This window comes from Anabas testudineus, chromosome 3 (genome assembly GCF_900324465.2).
Source record: "Anabas testudineus chromosome 3, fAnaTes1.2, whole genome shotgun sequence".
Classification (NCBI taxonomy): domain Eukaryota; kingdom Metazoa; phylum Chordata; class Actinopteri; order Anabantiformes; family Anabantidae; genus Anabas; species Anabas testudineus.
Genome location: NC_046612.1, coordinates 21,124,016 through 21,136,044, shown reverse-complemented (window position 1 = coordinate 21,136,044; position 12,029 = coordinate 21,124,016). Strand labels below are relative to the sequence as shown.

At 40.5% G+C, this 12,029-nt stretch overlaps 2 protein-coding genes across 2 annotated transcripts; both read left to right on the top strand.

Moving 5' to 3' along the window:
* The first annotated feature begins 220 nt into the window (after window positions 1-220).
* On the top strand, window positions 221-3,217 carry cnep1r1 (CTD nuclear envelope phosphatase 1 regulatory subunit 1). The gene is made up of 6 exons (XM_026377651.1): window positions 221-286; window positions 1,015-1,086; window positions 1,637-1,710; window positions 2,477-2,586; window positions 2,685-2,739; window positions 2,829-3,217. Exons 1-6 carry the CDS (start codon window positions 262-264, stop codon window positions 2,868-2,870), a joined length of 378 nt encoding a protein of 125 aa, XP_026233436.1. The 5' UTR covers window positions 221-261; the 3' UTR covers window positions 2,871-3,217.
* A 148-nt stretch (window positions 3,218-3,365) lies between these two features.
* On the top strand, window positions 3,366-11,285 carry heatr3 (HEAT repeat containing 3). Its single transcript, XM_026378903.1, has 15 exons — window positions 3,366-3,644; window positions 4,000-4,172; window positions 4,926-5,013; window positions 5,341-5,441; window positions 5,741-5,850; window positions 6,245-6,385; window positions 6,579-6,865; window positions 7,738-7,828; window positions 8,029-8,183; window positions 8,458-8,540; window positions 8,680-8,816; window positions 9,005-9,093; window positions 9,598-9,741; window positions 9,812-9,988; window positions 10,119-11,285. The coding sequence occupies exons 1-15, from the start codon at window positions 3,507-3,509 to the stop codon at window positions 10,230-10,232; spliced, it is 2,028 nt and encodes a 675-aa protein (XP_026234688.1). The 5' UTR covers window positions 3,366-3,506; the 3' UTR covers window positions 10,233-11,285.
* The last annotated feature ends 744 nt before the right edge of the window (window positions 11,286-12,029 follow it).

The window sequence follows — 12,029 nt, the reverse complement described above, 5'->3', positions numbered from 1 at the left end:
ATTAAAGCTCCACTAGCTGATTTAGTTTTACTAAACCTCTGAAACAGCGCCACCTAGAGTCTTGAGGCTAGTCCGGGTCTGTGAGTGCATCACAGTGCAGGGAGCTGGACTCTTGACGCTATGTACCGCCCTCTCGTTGGAGTTCCACCAATCACGTGAGAGCGGAGGCGCACAGGCTACGCGGATTGGTCTGCACAGGCTGTCCTTCAGCTGAGGGGAAGCAGTGGAGCAGCCAACCGCAGGCTGTCGGGACTAGCAGACATGAATTCTCTGGAACAGGCCGAAGGTAATAAACACACAAAGCAGCTATAATGACTTAGTTTGAATTATTCGCCGAGTTGTTTTAGCCGAACAGCTTTTATTCTTCAATTGAAGTCAACACAGGCGTCTGAAGATACGATTACAGAGAGTGACGTTAAGTTAGCTGGCTCGTCTGTTGACCACACTTAACTAGCCTGTTTGCTAGCTCAGCTGCTAGCCGCTTGTAACTATGGTTATTTTCTAACATGAACAAACACTAAGTTGTTTAGTCTGATACTTTCTACTGTCTGAAAAGTGACTAACACACAGCCTAGTTTTGCCAGCAGTCGGTGTCGGTGCTTGATGGTTTATGCTTTATGGTATCATCGTTTTTAAGCTGTATAAGTACTACATTTCCTTCCATTTCCTCCTGTTGTATTTTGTACATTAGTTAATCTTTCTAAAGTGTCGCTGTTGAGTTTTGGTTTGCGCCCAGTCTCATATGCATGTTTTGTTGAGTTTTAAATATTTAAAAGAGACGCAAACTAGTTTCAATTAGTCACCAAATTAAATGTATTTATTTATTTTAACATCAGCTTGATTTAAAGAATTTGAGTAATGATGTAGGTACAAATTCACAACTGAAATGAACATTGTGTATAAATCCCATGACATAAGCTTTCACTGAATTGATAAGATGACGTTGTCAGGTCATAGGAGATCATATACAAGGTCAACATAGGCAGTGTATTAATGAGCCTTTTCTTGTTTCAGACCTAAAGGCCTTTGAGAGGAGGTTGACAGAGTATGTCTCCTGTTTGCAACCTGCAACCGGCCGGTGGAGAAGTAAGTCACCCTTAGTAGTGATTGTCAAAACCAACATCACTAGACTTGTAAACTCTGGCCTGTACCATGTGGCAAGATTAGTGTTGCTAAATTTTGATTTAACTCAGCTTTTCTGGTACCGTGTAGGTGGCTCACCTTTAATTAGCCTTGATAACCATGCTAAATTTTGCTCTTATTAGGTTATTTTCATTGGATGATATTAAAACCTGCTAACAAACACTGAAAAACGGCTCCATCATTCAAACAGGATGCTGGTGTGGACACAAGAAGACTCTGTTATATTTTTTATTTAAAAAAGTAATACATACATTTGGGGTAGGTGAAATAGGCTATTACACGTGATTATAAGTTAAGAAAAGACAAAGCTTGACTGTCATATCTTCTCTGATACCAGAAACATCATTGGGCATCTTATCCAATATACCCCATGGCTAACTTTAACTTTGCCAGTATAAAATTCATGGCACAGGCCCACCGATATCACCAATGCTGACTCAACAATGTGCTGATTTGATAAAACACACTTTATTTTGCTGTTGTTTTGTTTCAGTGATTCTGATTGTGGTGTCTGTCTGTACGGCTACTGGGGCTTGGAACTGGTTAATAGATCCCGACACACAGAAGGTATGTATTTGTGGAAAGGTGCACCTAGTTGTGTCTTTGTGTTCTTCATATTAACAAAAAAATGGTCAACTGATATGACAACTGTGTTTCTCAAGTGGGAATACAGTACCACTTACCTACAGTAAATGATAACATTATTATTTTTCACTTTGTCCACTAAGACAGTCTTTTAGTTTTATAGTATTTTGTATGGTATGATCTCAGTGTGTTACAAGTGAAGCTGTGACACTAAATTTTTGCACTTATTTTCATTTTTTTATTGTAGATTAATGTATAAACTCTGATATTACCTTATATTTTATCAATGTCCTTTGCTGTTTGAATTTATTTTCACCATTGTGCATTTATAGTCTGCAGCACTAGGTTTTCTCTAGTTGTTTTTAAAAGTGCTCTGTAAGTAAACTTGAGCATATTAAAACTGACTGTTTCTAAACTTTAAGTCAAGTCAATGTTAGTTGGCCAAAGCACCACCGTTCGGCTAACTAAAATGTAGATTACTAGAAACACACTGAACAAAGCAATGACTATGTTTTTTAATATTCTGCAACACTAACTTATAGTATCCAATGAGATACTATGTATGTAAAAGACTGTAAAGCTACTTGGATGGGTAGTGAAACATTTCAGCTTAACAAGAAGAAAGTCCAGTTGCCAATACTCAACTTCCAGATAACTTCACCTGGGTGACTGAATATATTTACCGACATAAAAGTCGAAGTTGTGTTTGTGATATCGTGACAGATGTTACTTTTATCTTCTTATGCAGGTTTCTTTTTTTTCATCATTGTGGAATCATCCCTTCTTCACCATCAGCTGCATCACTCTAATAGCTCTCTTCTTTGCCGGGATACACAAACGAGTTGTGGCACCCTCAATGTATCCTTTGCCTACTGCAATTAAAATGAAGTAACATGTTTTGTAGACTTTTATTTTGTAAAAATTAACTGGTTGACATCTTTGACCTTTTACTTCAGTATTGCAGCCCGCTGTCGGACAGTTTTAGCAGAATATAACATGTCCTGTGATGACGTGAGTAGCATTGGGACTTGTAATTTTTTCAGACAGTTTGGATTTATGTATGTATTGTTAAAACTTGTTTTATTTGTGGCTTTCCACAGACTGGAAAACTTATCCTCAAACCACGGCCAAACATCCAATAACTACAAGCTTGTGCAGGCTGCTCAGACAGTGTACGTGGTCGTTGAGAGCCACTGATTACCCAGTGATTAGACTACGGGTGGACGGTCTGTACAACACCAAGGAAGATTTTGTCATCATATTGGAAATGCACAATGCAGAAAGAAGCAATGAACTTATAGGGCCTTTTAACAATGTCACCGTGTTGATGTCACCATTGAAGCTGCTGATCTGCTCACATGGTCTTTGATATATTTTACTCATTCAGTGTGAGTTCAGATGTTTATTTCCGTTTCTGATGTTAAGCATGTATTTTATCTAAATGTTTCTATTTTTTAAAGTTATTTACCTAATAAATACTTCACTCGTATTAAATGTGCCTCGTTTTTCTTCTTGTGCCTTAGACATGTCAAGCCTCTGCGTATACTTTCTTTATACTACGAAAACATTTAGTTCGTACTACGTTTATGTGGTTGCGTTTTGCGACAGTCCGTCTGCTTTGTGTTAGCGACGAACACTTTACGGCAGGGAACAATCTTCCACATGGCCTCGACCAACAAGACTGGAACTGCGCTGTGTTTGAGGTTTGAAGCTTAGCCGGGCTGTGAAAGAGAAAACGACTCATTCCATGCGCTGCTCGCACTTTAATAGGAAATAAAATGGGTAAAAGTAAAACCACTAAGTTTAGACGTCCGCAGTTCAACGACGTTGGCTTGCCGGTGAACGCCGTGAAGGAAGTGGACGCCGAAGAGGACGACGGTGATGATGGGTGTCCAGCTGCGGAGCTGCTGGAGAAAGTAGGAACATAGACTAGTTCTGTTTTCTGACCAAAACCTGATATTTACTTATGTGACAACCTTCCTTAGAGGTGGACATTTAAACATTAAATGGCATCCTTAATGGGTGTAAGGAATAATGGCTAATTTACGTAGTCCGCCGATGACGATTAACGTTGACTCTTTAACGTGGGACTCCTTCCTTAACACCGTAATACTGTAGTAATACTAAAACAGTGTTTAGAGTTATTGTTTGTCTAACATTAAATGAGCTCATGTGGTCACATGATGACAGATTTACTGAGCCAGGTGGGTGATAGAGGAGTTTACCCTTTAACTCTACGCTGTGTGTAATGGTTGGTTTGTGTTTCCACAGCTGCAGAGTCCCAGCGCGGACATGCGAGAGTTTGCATGTGCCAGCATTTCTCGGGTCGTGCAGCAGAGCCAGACCATCCCAGGTTTCCTCCAGAGGGATGCAGTGAGGCGGCTCGGGCCCATGCTGCTGGACAGCAGCCTGGCAGTCAGGGAGACCGCCACAGGAGCACTTAGGTGAATCACCAGCGAACTCAGATTGATGTCTTTTCAGTCCTGAGGTTATGATACTGACACTGGTGATGTGCAGAGTATTGATCTGTGTGAATACAGAATTAAATGTCTGTTGTAAAAAAAAAAAAAAAAGTGTTATGCAGAAATGGACACCTGTGCTTTTCCAGCTGTGACATGTCAGTTGGATTGTGGCAAAAGCTGTTTGATGGTACCCTGTGGAGTTTGTTTATCATTCAAGTCTACAGACACATATGGAAATTTCTTAACAAAAGCAGAACACGTGGACAACTAATGTATAGGGCGTGAAAGGGCTTCTACTATAAGTCATATATCATCTTTGCATTCCCTTGTTTTATGTAGCGTGTGTGTGTGTGTGTGTACAGTGTTATGGGTTTGTTGAGATACTTCTGTAGGTGGCAGCATGCTACAATACAAGGCATGGGTGTGAGAAGAAAAGAGCTTCTGTTGGGTCTTTCATGATTTAATAGCTTGTGTTTTTATTGTAATGACATTCAGTTTATGTAAAAATACAGATCACGTAATAATTAAATTTATCACTAAACTCCCCTAGCACACTTATCCTTTGTCTGTTGGATCAGTGTCAGCCATGTACTGGATGTCAAAGTAAGACCGTTTGGTCACAGCATATCTTCAGGCTCTCCCTCTCTCTCTCTCACACTCACACACACACACACACACACAGCATCTATGACAGCGAATCTCCTCCGACTCACTGAGTGTGCGTCTGCCTGACAGGAATCTGAGTGCATGCGGTGGTCAGGAGGTGTGTGAGGACATGGTGAAGCACGACGTCATGACTCCTCTGACAGCGCTGCTTAGAGAGGTGAGGCTCCTCCACTGCTTTTAGCTCACCGCATCACTTCAGTTTCTCCTCATCAGCAGCTGTTACAGCAGGCTGCGATATCCTAAGCAATTAGGTTCGATTCCAGAGCAAAGATATAAGCGACTTTTAGAAATGACTGCACCCACGCTGAATCATTTTTCCTTCTGAGAACACATTCACGCTTACTGTTGACCCGTTGGTGATGATAATGTGTCCTTAGGGAGAAATCTAATGAAATATGTCATCATTTAGTTAACTTGTGATGGTCATTTAAGGTGAAGTACTTAGTTTGTTGCCATCTATGACACAGCATTGTTTTCTTTCCAGTGCTGTGCTGGTTTTGAGAGTGGTGTCATGCCAATGAAAGACCAGAAGAATGTGGTGGAAGATGTTGCCAACGAGGCTGTAAATTTACTCTGGAATCTATGGTAATCAAACAGGTCATGCAAGATGGTTGATAGCTGACAGCTGTGTGTTTTAATCCTTTTATTTATCAGGCGATGGTTTACTGAACATGCATATTAAGCGTCATGGGGCCCGTAGATGTCTAGTACCTATGTCAAGGTTTATTCGTGGAACAAGTAGAGACACATTCTTACATACTTCCCTAACACCTCTTTAATATTTCAAGCCCATTCTTGTTTCTGAAACTTATCGACCCCATACCATAATTATTAACCCCAAATGTAGTGTATTCATTGCTTGTTTTGCATCATTCTCTTGCCAGTGAGAGCAGCAGCCAGGCACTTTCTGTCTTCAATAAATCGGGTCTCCTGGACGTTGTTGTCCAGTGTCTGGAGAGACACCCACACAATGTGGAACTGGCCATATCTGCTGGTAGGACTACTACACTGTGAAAATTGTGGTGATAATTGTTGTCCAGATCTTGAATATAGAGGGAGACGGGAAGTAAGGCCAGAGAGAGAAGGTATTACATGAAGTAATGGTTACCTGACCAGGAAATAGAAAATCTAAGACAATGCATTTTAGATGCAGTAAAATCTAAAATATATCATATACTGTATGTGCAATAATTTTTTTAGCTTGGTTCACGTTGAGGTTTTTGAGGTTAGAAATCTGGCATCTGATTATAATGTTAATGATTACAGTGTTCACTTTATTGTAATATTGCTTGTAATACAGCTGTTTGTCTTAGTCAGACCTAATCTCCAATTAGTTTAGGGGTAGGAAGCTTCCGTTATTAAGGTTTCTCCTCTTTATGCTCTGCCAGCCCACTGTTTGCACACTGTGACTGAGGATAACCCAGAACTGCTATGTAGCATGAACACTGCTGTGCTCGGAGCCCTGGAGAATGTGCTGCTGTCATCTCAGCCAGACATGTCATACATTCTCCTCAGGACATTGGCTGCAGGTACATTTTGTCACTTCTCGCCCTTTTTTGCAGTTCTCCTTTGTTCTAATCTGTAACTTCCACCATTACGTAAGCTGAAAGTGACATTATAAAGTCTGTGGGCAGATGCTGCAAAAAACTGCAATTGATTATTACTGTGACCATGATGTTTTAATTTCCTCAAAGTTTCAACTCTGCTTACTGTGTCACTCAGGGACACTGTGGAACACGAAGGCCAGCCTGCCTGCCGCCCGCCAGGCCCAGACCCTCAACGCTGTCTTAGCCACTTTGTCACAGTGTCTGGATCTAGATGCAGGTACTCTAATACCTGAACTCAAACAAGCAGAAGAGGCTCGTCACAGAAACGCACCGGCTGTGACAGACACAGAAGACCAAGCTGCAGGAGAGTTCGCTGTGGAGGAGATGGATGAGGAAGCACCTAACCAGAAGAGGAATGGGAAATCTGTGAAGGCTGATTACGACTTCTCCGACCTCGTGCCTGTCAGTGTTTTATCTCATAAAGTCTCTGTTGAAGTGTCTGCTGATAAATCGAGTAATATTATCTTATTGCATGTGTATTGTGGAGTACAGAGTCAGAGACAGCACTGACAAGCTTCTTTCTTGTGTAAAATGTTTGGAAGTCAATGACTAACAAAATATACATCCAAACAAATGGTTGCTTAAACACGATTCCAGATTAACATAACAATTTAAATGATTCTAAATACCCAAAATGGATTGACAGAGCTGCCAGTCATTTGTGAAAACTAGTTTACTTTGGTCTTTAAATGATTTAGGATGCCTTGCGTACTGCAATGTGTGGTTACAGCTAGGATTAAATCTACTTTTGTATTTTGGATGCACATGTTAATGCCAGGTGAAAAGGTGGCATCATGAGTCATCGTGGAGTGTGAGCCAGACTGACAGAGCAGACAAACTGTCTGGTTCAGGGGCGCAGACAAGGGACACTCAGCAAAGTTCAACTGGGGACCAGCTTTGAGCCTCCTAAATGCTGACAGTCCCCAGAATTGACCTCTCTGGGACAGAATTGTCCCTCTCAGCTCAGTCACAGCCAGAGCCCCAGTATTGTAGGTGACATTCATGGCGACGTTCCAAAATACCCTTCATTAGTGTGGGTAACACGGGGGGGTTATTATCATTTAAGCTTTTTATTGATCACTTTTCAGAAATGACACAATTGAAGCAGGATTTTAGTCTCATCACAGTTTCACAAAGTAAGTAACTGAACATGTTTCAATACAGCTGTTGAAAGAGATCTGGCGGTCAGCTGAACTGAGAGTGGGTGCTAACAGTGCTAACAGTCATGGTTTTGGTAGACTGTTGACTCACATGGCTGCTTGTTTTTTGTCCAGAGGGGTAAGGAGGAGCTGAGGGAGGCAATGGCCTTGCTGACAGCCCAGCAAACGTCCTTAGAGATCATCGTCAACATGTGCTGCTCTGATGGTGAGTGTTGTGGGCATGGACAGCAGTGCTGACCCCAGGCACTTCATCAACATTATTTCCTGTGACATGACCACCGACTATTTTGTGTTTATCTATTGGAAAACCTGTTATTACAAGAAGTACATGAAATGACTTCATTTGAGTGGCGAAGGATACCTTTCGTTGATCTTGACCAGTGCTATATGTGTTTGCCTGTTAAGACCCGTCTGATGATGAGTGGGAGGAGGAGTCGAGCAGCGATGAAAGCGACATGGGTCCGGACAGTCTTTGTGATGGAGTGTCCAATCTGATGTCTCCACTGTGTTTGTCAGCTGAGGTTCACGGGGCCTTGATCAACTACAGCATCCCTGCAAAGGCAAATTCACCTTAGTTGATAACAGGATAGCAGCTGATCACAGTGTCAGAAAGTGACCACTTGCATGTGAATGTAACATGTTGTAGTGTTACCGAAGTGAAGTATGGTACTAATTATACAATGAAGCCCATCCATCTTCTACCCCTGTCTGAGCAGGTTGACTGACTCTACCTGTGTTTAACAGAGATCTGTTGTTCACAAACATGCACTTAGCCAACCACATTAATTAGTGTGAAGAGGCTTGTAGTAATACATTTGTTTCTCTTTATTGAAGGTCCTCCAAAAGACAGAGTTTCCTAAAAATGAAGCCATGGATGTGTGCCACCAGAGTTCCTCCTGGAGATGCCTGATAAAAAAGTAATGCTGCTCATTTCTCATCTTCTCTTGCACTGCTGTGTGTTCAAATTTGGTTTCAGGCTCTTTCTGTTGTCTTTCTCTTCACTCCTCTTGAATGAAATGCCCCACTGCCTTATAACGGAAATAATCTTTTCTGTAGGATGCAGCGTGTGCAGTCCCGGGCTCTGACATGTCTCCATAGCATCCTCTCAAGCATGGATGCCGAGTCTTTGGGAGGTCCGGCAGCACTGCAGGATGCAGCGCAGCATCTGTCTACACTGGTTTTCGGTGCAGCAGGTCTCACTTTTTTTTGCTTTGTGTTTGGTTTGAAATAAAATTTGGGGTAAAAAGTCAAAATTACTACTATGATAGTAGACACATGATTGTATATGTATAATGATCCAATGCAGCAGTAAGGAGTTGCAGTTTAGGAACCCTGTCATACATCTGCAAAATAAGCATGATTTTCCTTCTTTTCTTATCAGAGATACCCAAAGATGAGGAGTTCCTTGAGGCAGTCATCAGCGCCATGCGGTCTCTCTTACAGATGATTGCCAGCAAAAATATCCCCCAGGTACAGAATGCATCACAGCTCCAGCTTTGGCTTTATTAATGTTAAACATTTGCATTTAGAGATAACTTGAGCAATTTAACACAAATGACAAGAAGTTGCCAGAATCTAGATGGCTGAGGCTGAGTCGACAACTTCTTCCAATCTGAAAAATGCCGATAAACGCTTCACCTAATGCAACTCGGTAGCAGTTTGGATATCTTGGTTATTTTATTTTACAAACTTTAAAAAGCTTCCTCCAGAGACGTAGGAGACATCATACAAATGCTTTCACAGGTTGAAGAGCATTCCCTGAAACTAAGTCTCATGTTTTTGAATTGGTGAAGACCCCTTTTAACTTGCATTTCACATTTGTTGACAGTGTTGACTGATCAAATAAAGTGCTGAATAAACACAACACAGTGTAGACTTTGTATTCCTGTCAAAACTCCACTGCCAATTCACACTAAACACCGTGGACCGTGTTTATTTTCGGCAGCTTACTATCTGTGTTTTGTTTTTCCTCAGTGTATGACCCCCCAGCAGCTGATGAGCCTGAGCGAAGCGGCCACCCGCTGTGATGTTGTCAGCGTGAGGGTCAATGCTGTCGCCATTCTGGGCATCACTGGCAGCACATTAGCCAAAGAGAAGGGCACTGCTGAAACCCTTCAGGTATAATCTCTCTTTTTCCTTCTCAAGTGGTGTATTCTGTTCTTCCTCTGAGAAAACTCTGCTCCCACAGATGATCGGAAACGCCTTACTTGCAGTTGCCACAAGGGATGCTGACCTGGTTGTGAACGGAGAAGCCCTCGATGCCTTGTTTGACGTTTTTGCGGATGGAGACGAAGCGGAGACAGCAGCGAAAAACATCCAGTTACTACCTGCACTGAAGGCACTTCAACCTGTCTTTAAGGCCAAGGTTAACGCCACTTTACTGACATCACCCTTCAGTTTTCAAGTGTATTATTAACCCATCCCTGATACCATTATTTCTTTATAATAACTTTGGAATTTTTTTACAATAACGGTATGTTTCCTTTTGCTATTAGATTCGCAAAGAAGGAAGAGGCAAGTACAGCCCTCAGCAGCTTTGTGTGCTGGACAACGTCAAAGTCAACCTGAGAAGATTCATCGGTTATTTGGAGAAGATGGTAAAAAAATGAGGACTTGAGTGCTCTTGATCAGTTGAACGAGTATGATTTGGGATACTGTATGCTAGCAGGAGCATAAAAAACAGAATATGGTTGTCCTACCATAAAGTATTTATTACGTTGTTAGTAAACCATTTGATATTGTTTGCTTTCAATGTTTATATTCTCTAAACAATGATTTACTATTTTACTTAGAGATGGATGTGAAAGTTTACTTGTTGTGAAGAAGAGTTGAAACTAAGAATCATTAGTTACTGCATGCTGCAGTAAATATTTTTATGTGGCCTGTAAACATTTTATTAGAGTAGTTAGGGTGAGGCTAACACCAGATTTTGACATGGGCACTCTTATTTTAGCCTCATATTTCTCTTGGCTAGGTGATGTTTGCAGTACTGCTGGTCCTGATGAAGTGTAGGAGGCAGAGTTATTCAGAATTACTCATTGCAGCCAAGTATAAGAGTTGATTTGGTTTCATTTACAGTATAAAAAATAACATTATGCTTTATGAAACCATTCTTTCAAGCAGTTGACTAAAGAGAAACAATTGAGTTCTTTCAGTGACTTCTTAAGTGCACAGGCTTTCGCACTCTCACTGCCAAGGTTGTGATAAGACCAGTATATTGAGATCTTTTCGTTTTCAGTGATGTGTACATATTCTCTACCTCTGCCTCACTATGCACTGGCATTAAATGCTCATTCTGTGAGGCTCTACTCTCATGCATAGAATGGTAGTGACTGTAACTCGTGACCTTTTTCTGTGTGAAAGTCATCACAGCAGCAAACTTTCTAATGAGAAGTTTTGATAAACACAGTAAGTCATTATCATACAAACATTCTGTTAAAACTGACAGTGTTGTTGTGTAACAACACAACAGGTTTGAAAATATGTACATTTAATTTTAATCTGATGCACAGTTTATCCAGCTTTGAGTAAGTGGCGTGAATTTTCAAAGGCTTTTCAGGAAATAAAAAGCTAAAGCTCCATCTCATTGATTTATAAACTATTCAAAAATAGGTTAGAGGGAGAATATGTCATCACACTATGAATAAATTCTTTCTTTGAAATCTTGGATTCTTAAAGCATTTGTCTTTTGCATTGTATGAACAGTTTCTGTCCTAGTGAGTTAAAAGGTAGCTCAACTATAACTGTTGGCATTAAACCATTTCAGTTCAGTAAATATTTCTATTATAAAATGTCTTTTGAAGTACATTTTTGGTTTAAACAGTGTATATACATGATAAGCAGCAAAACAGCTGGTTTTCACCAACATCACACACAATACAAGTGTATAATACTAAAATATCAGGACTATTATATATTTGGAATCGGTGCTGAGGTGATTAAAGCATTGATCAATAATTGAGAGACTTTTAATAGCTTTAGAAGTTCTCAACTAATTTTGCTGTAAAGTAAGTATTTTTTTTTTTTTAGACAAAACAAAACAACAAAAAAACAAAAACCCATTTTACAGAGAACGAGTAGGCTTTGAGGTAACTGCCAGATTAGCCCATAATGGCAATAGTTTTTTCATAGTTTTGTTTAATTTCTATTGCCTGTTGCCACCTCCAAACAGTTTAGATATCTACATGTTGTCCTTTTAATACTAGTTACTATAATGGGCCATTTCCATTTGCCAGCGTTATGCGAGTTGTGTTTCAAATGTTCATTATGGGATATACCGTAGTATGTGTACTGTAACCTCGAACAAATGCTAAAGTCAGAGTAGTTTAAAGAGTCACATATGCACTTTGCACACTCGAGTGGTAAATAAGAAATCCGACATTATGTAAGAAGAAGAACTAGTCTGT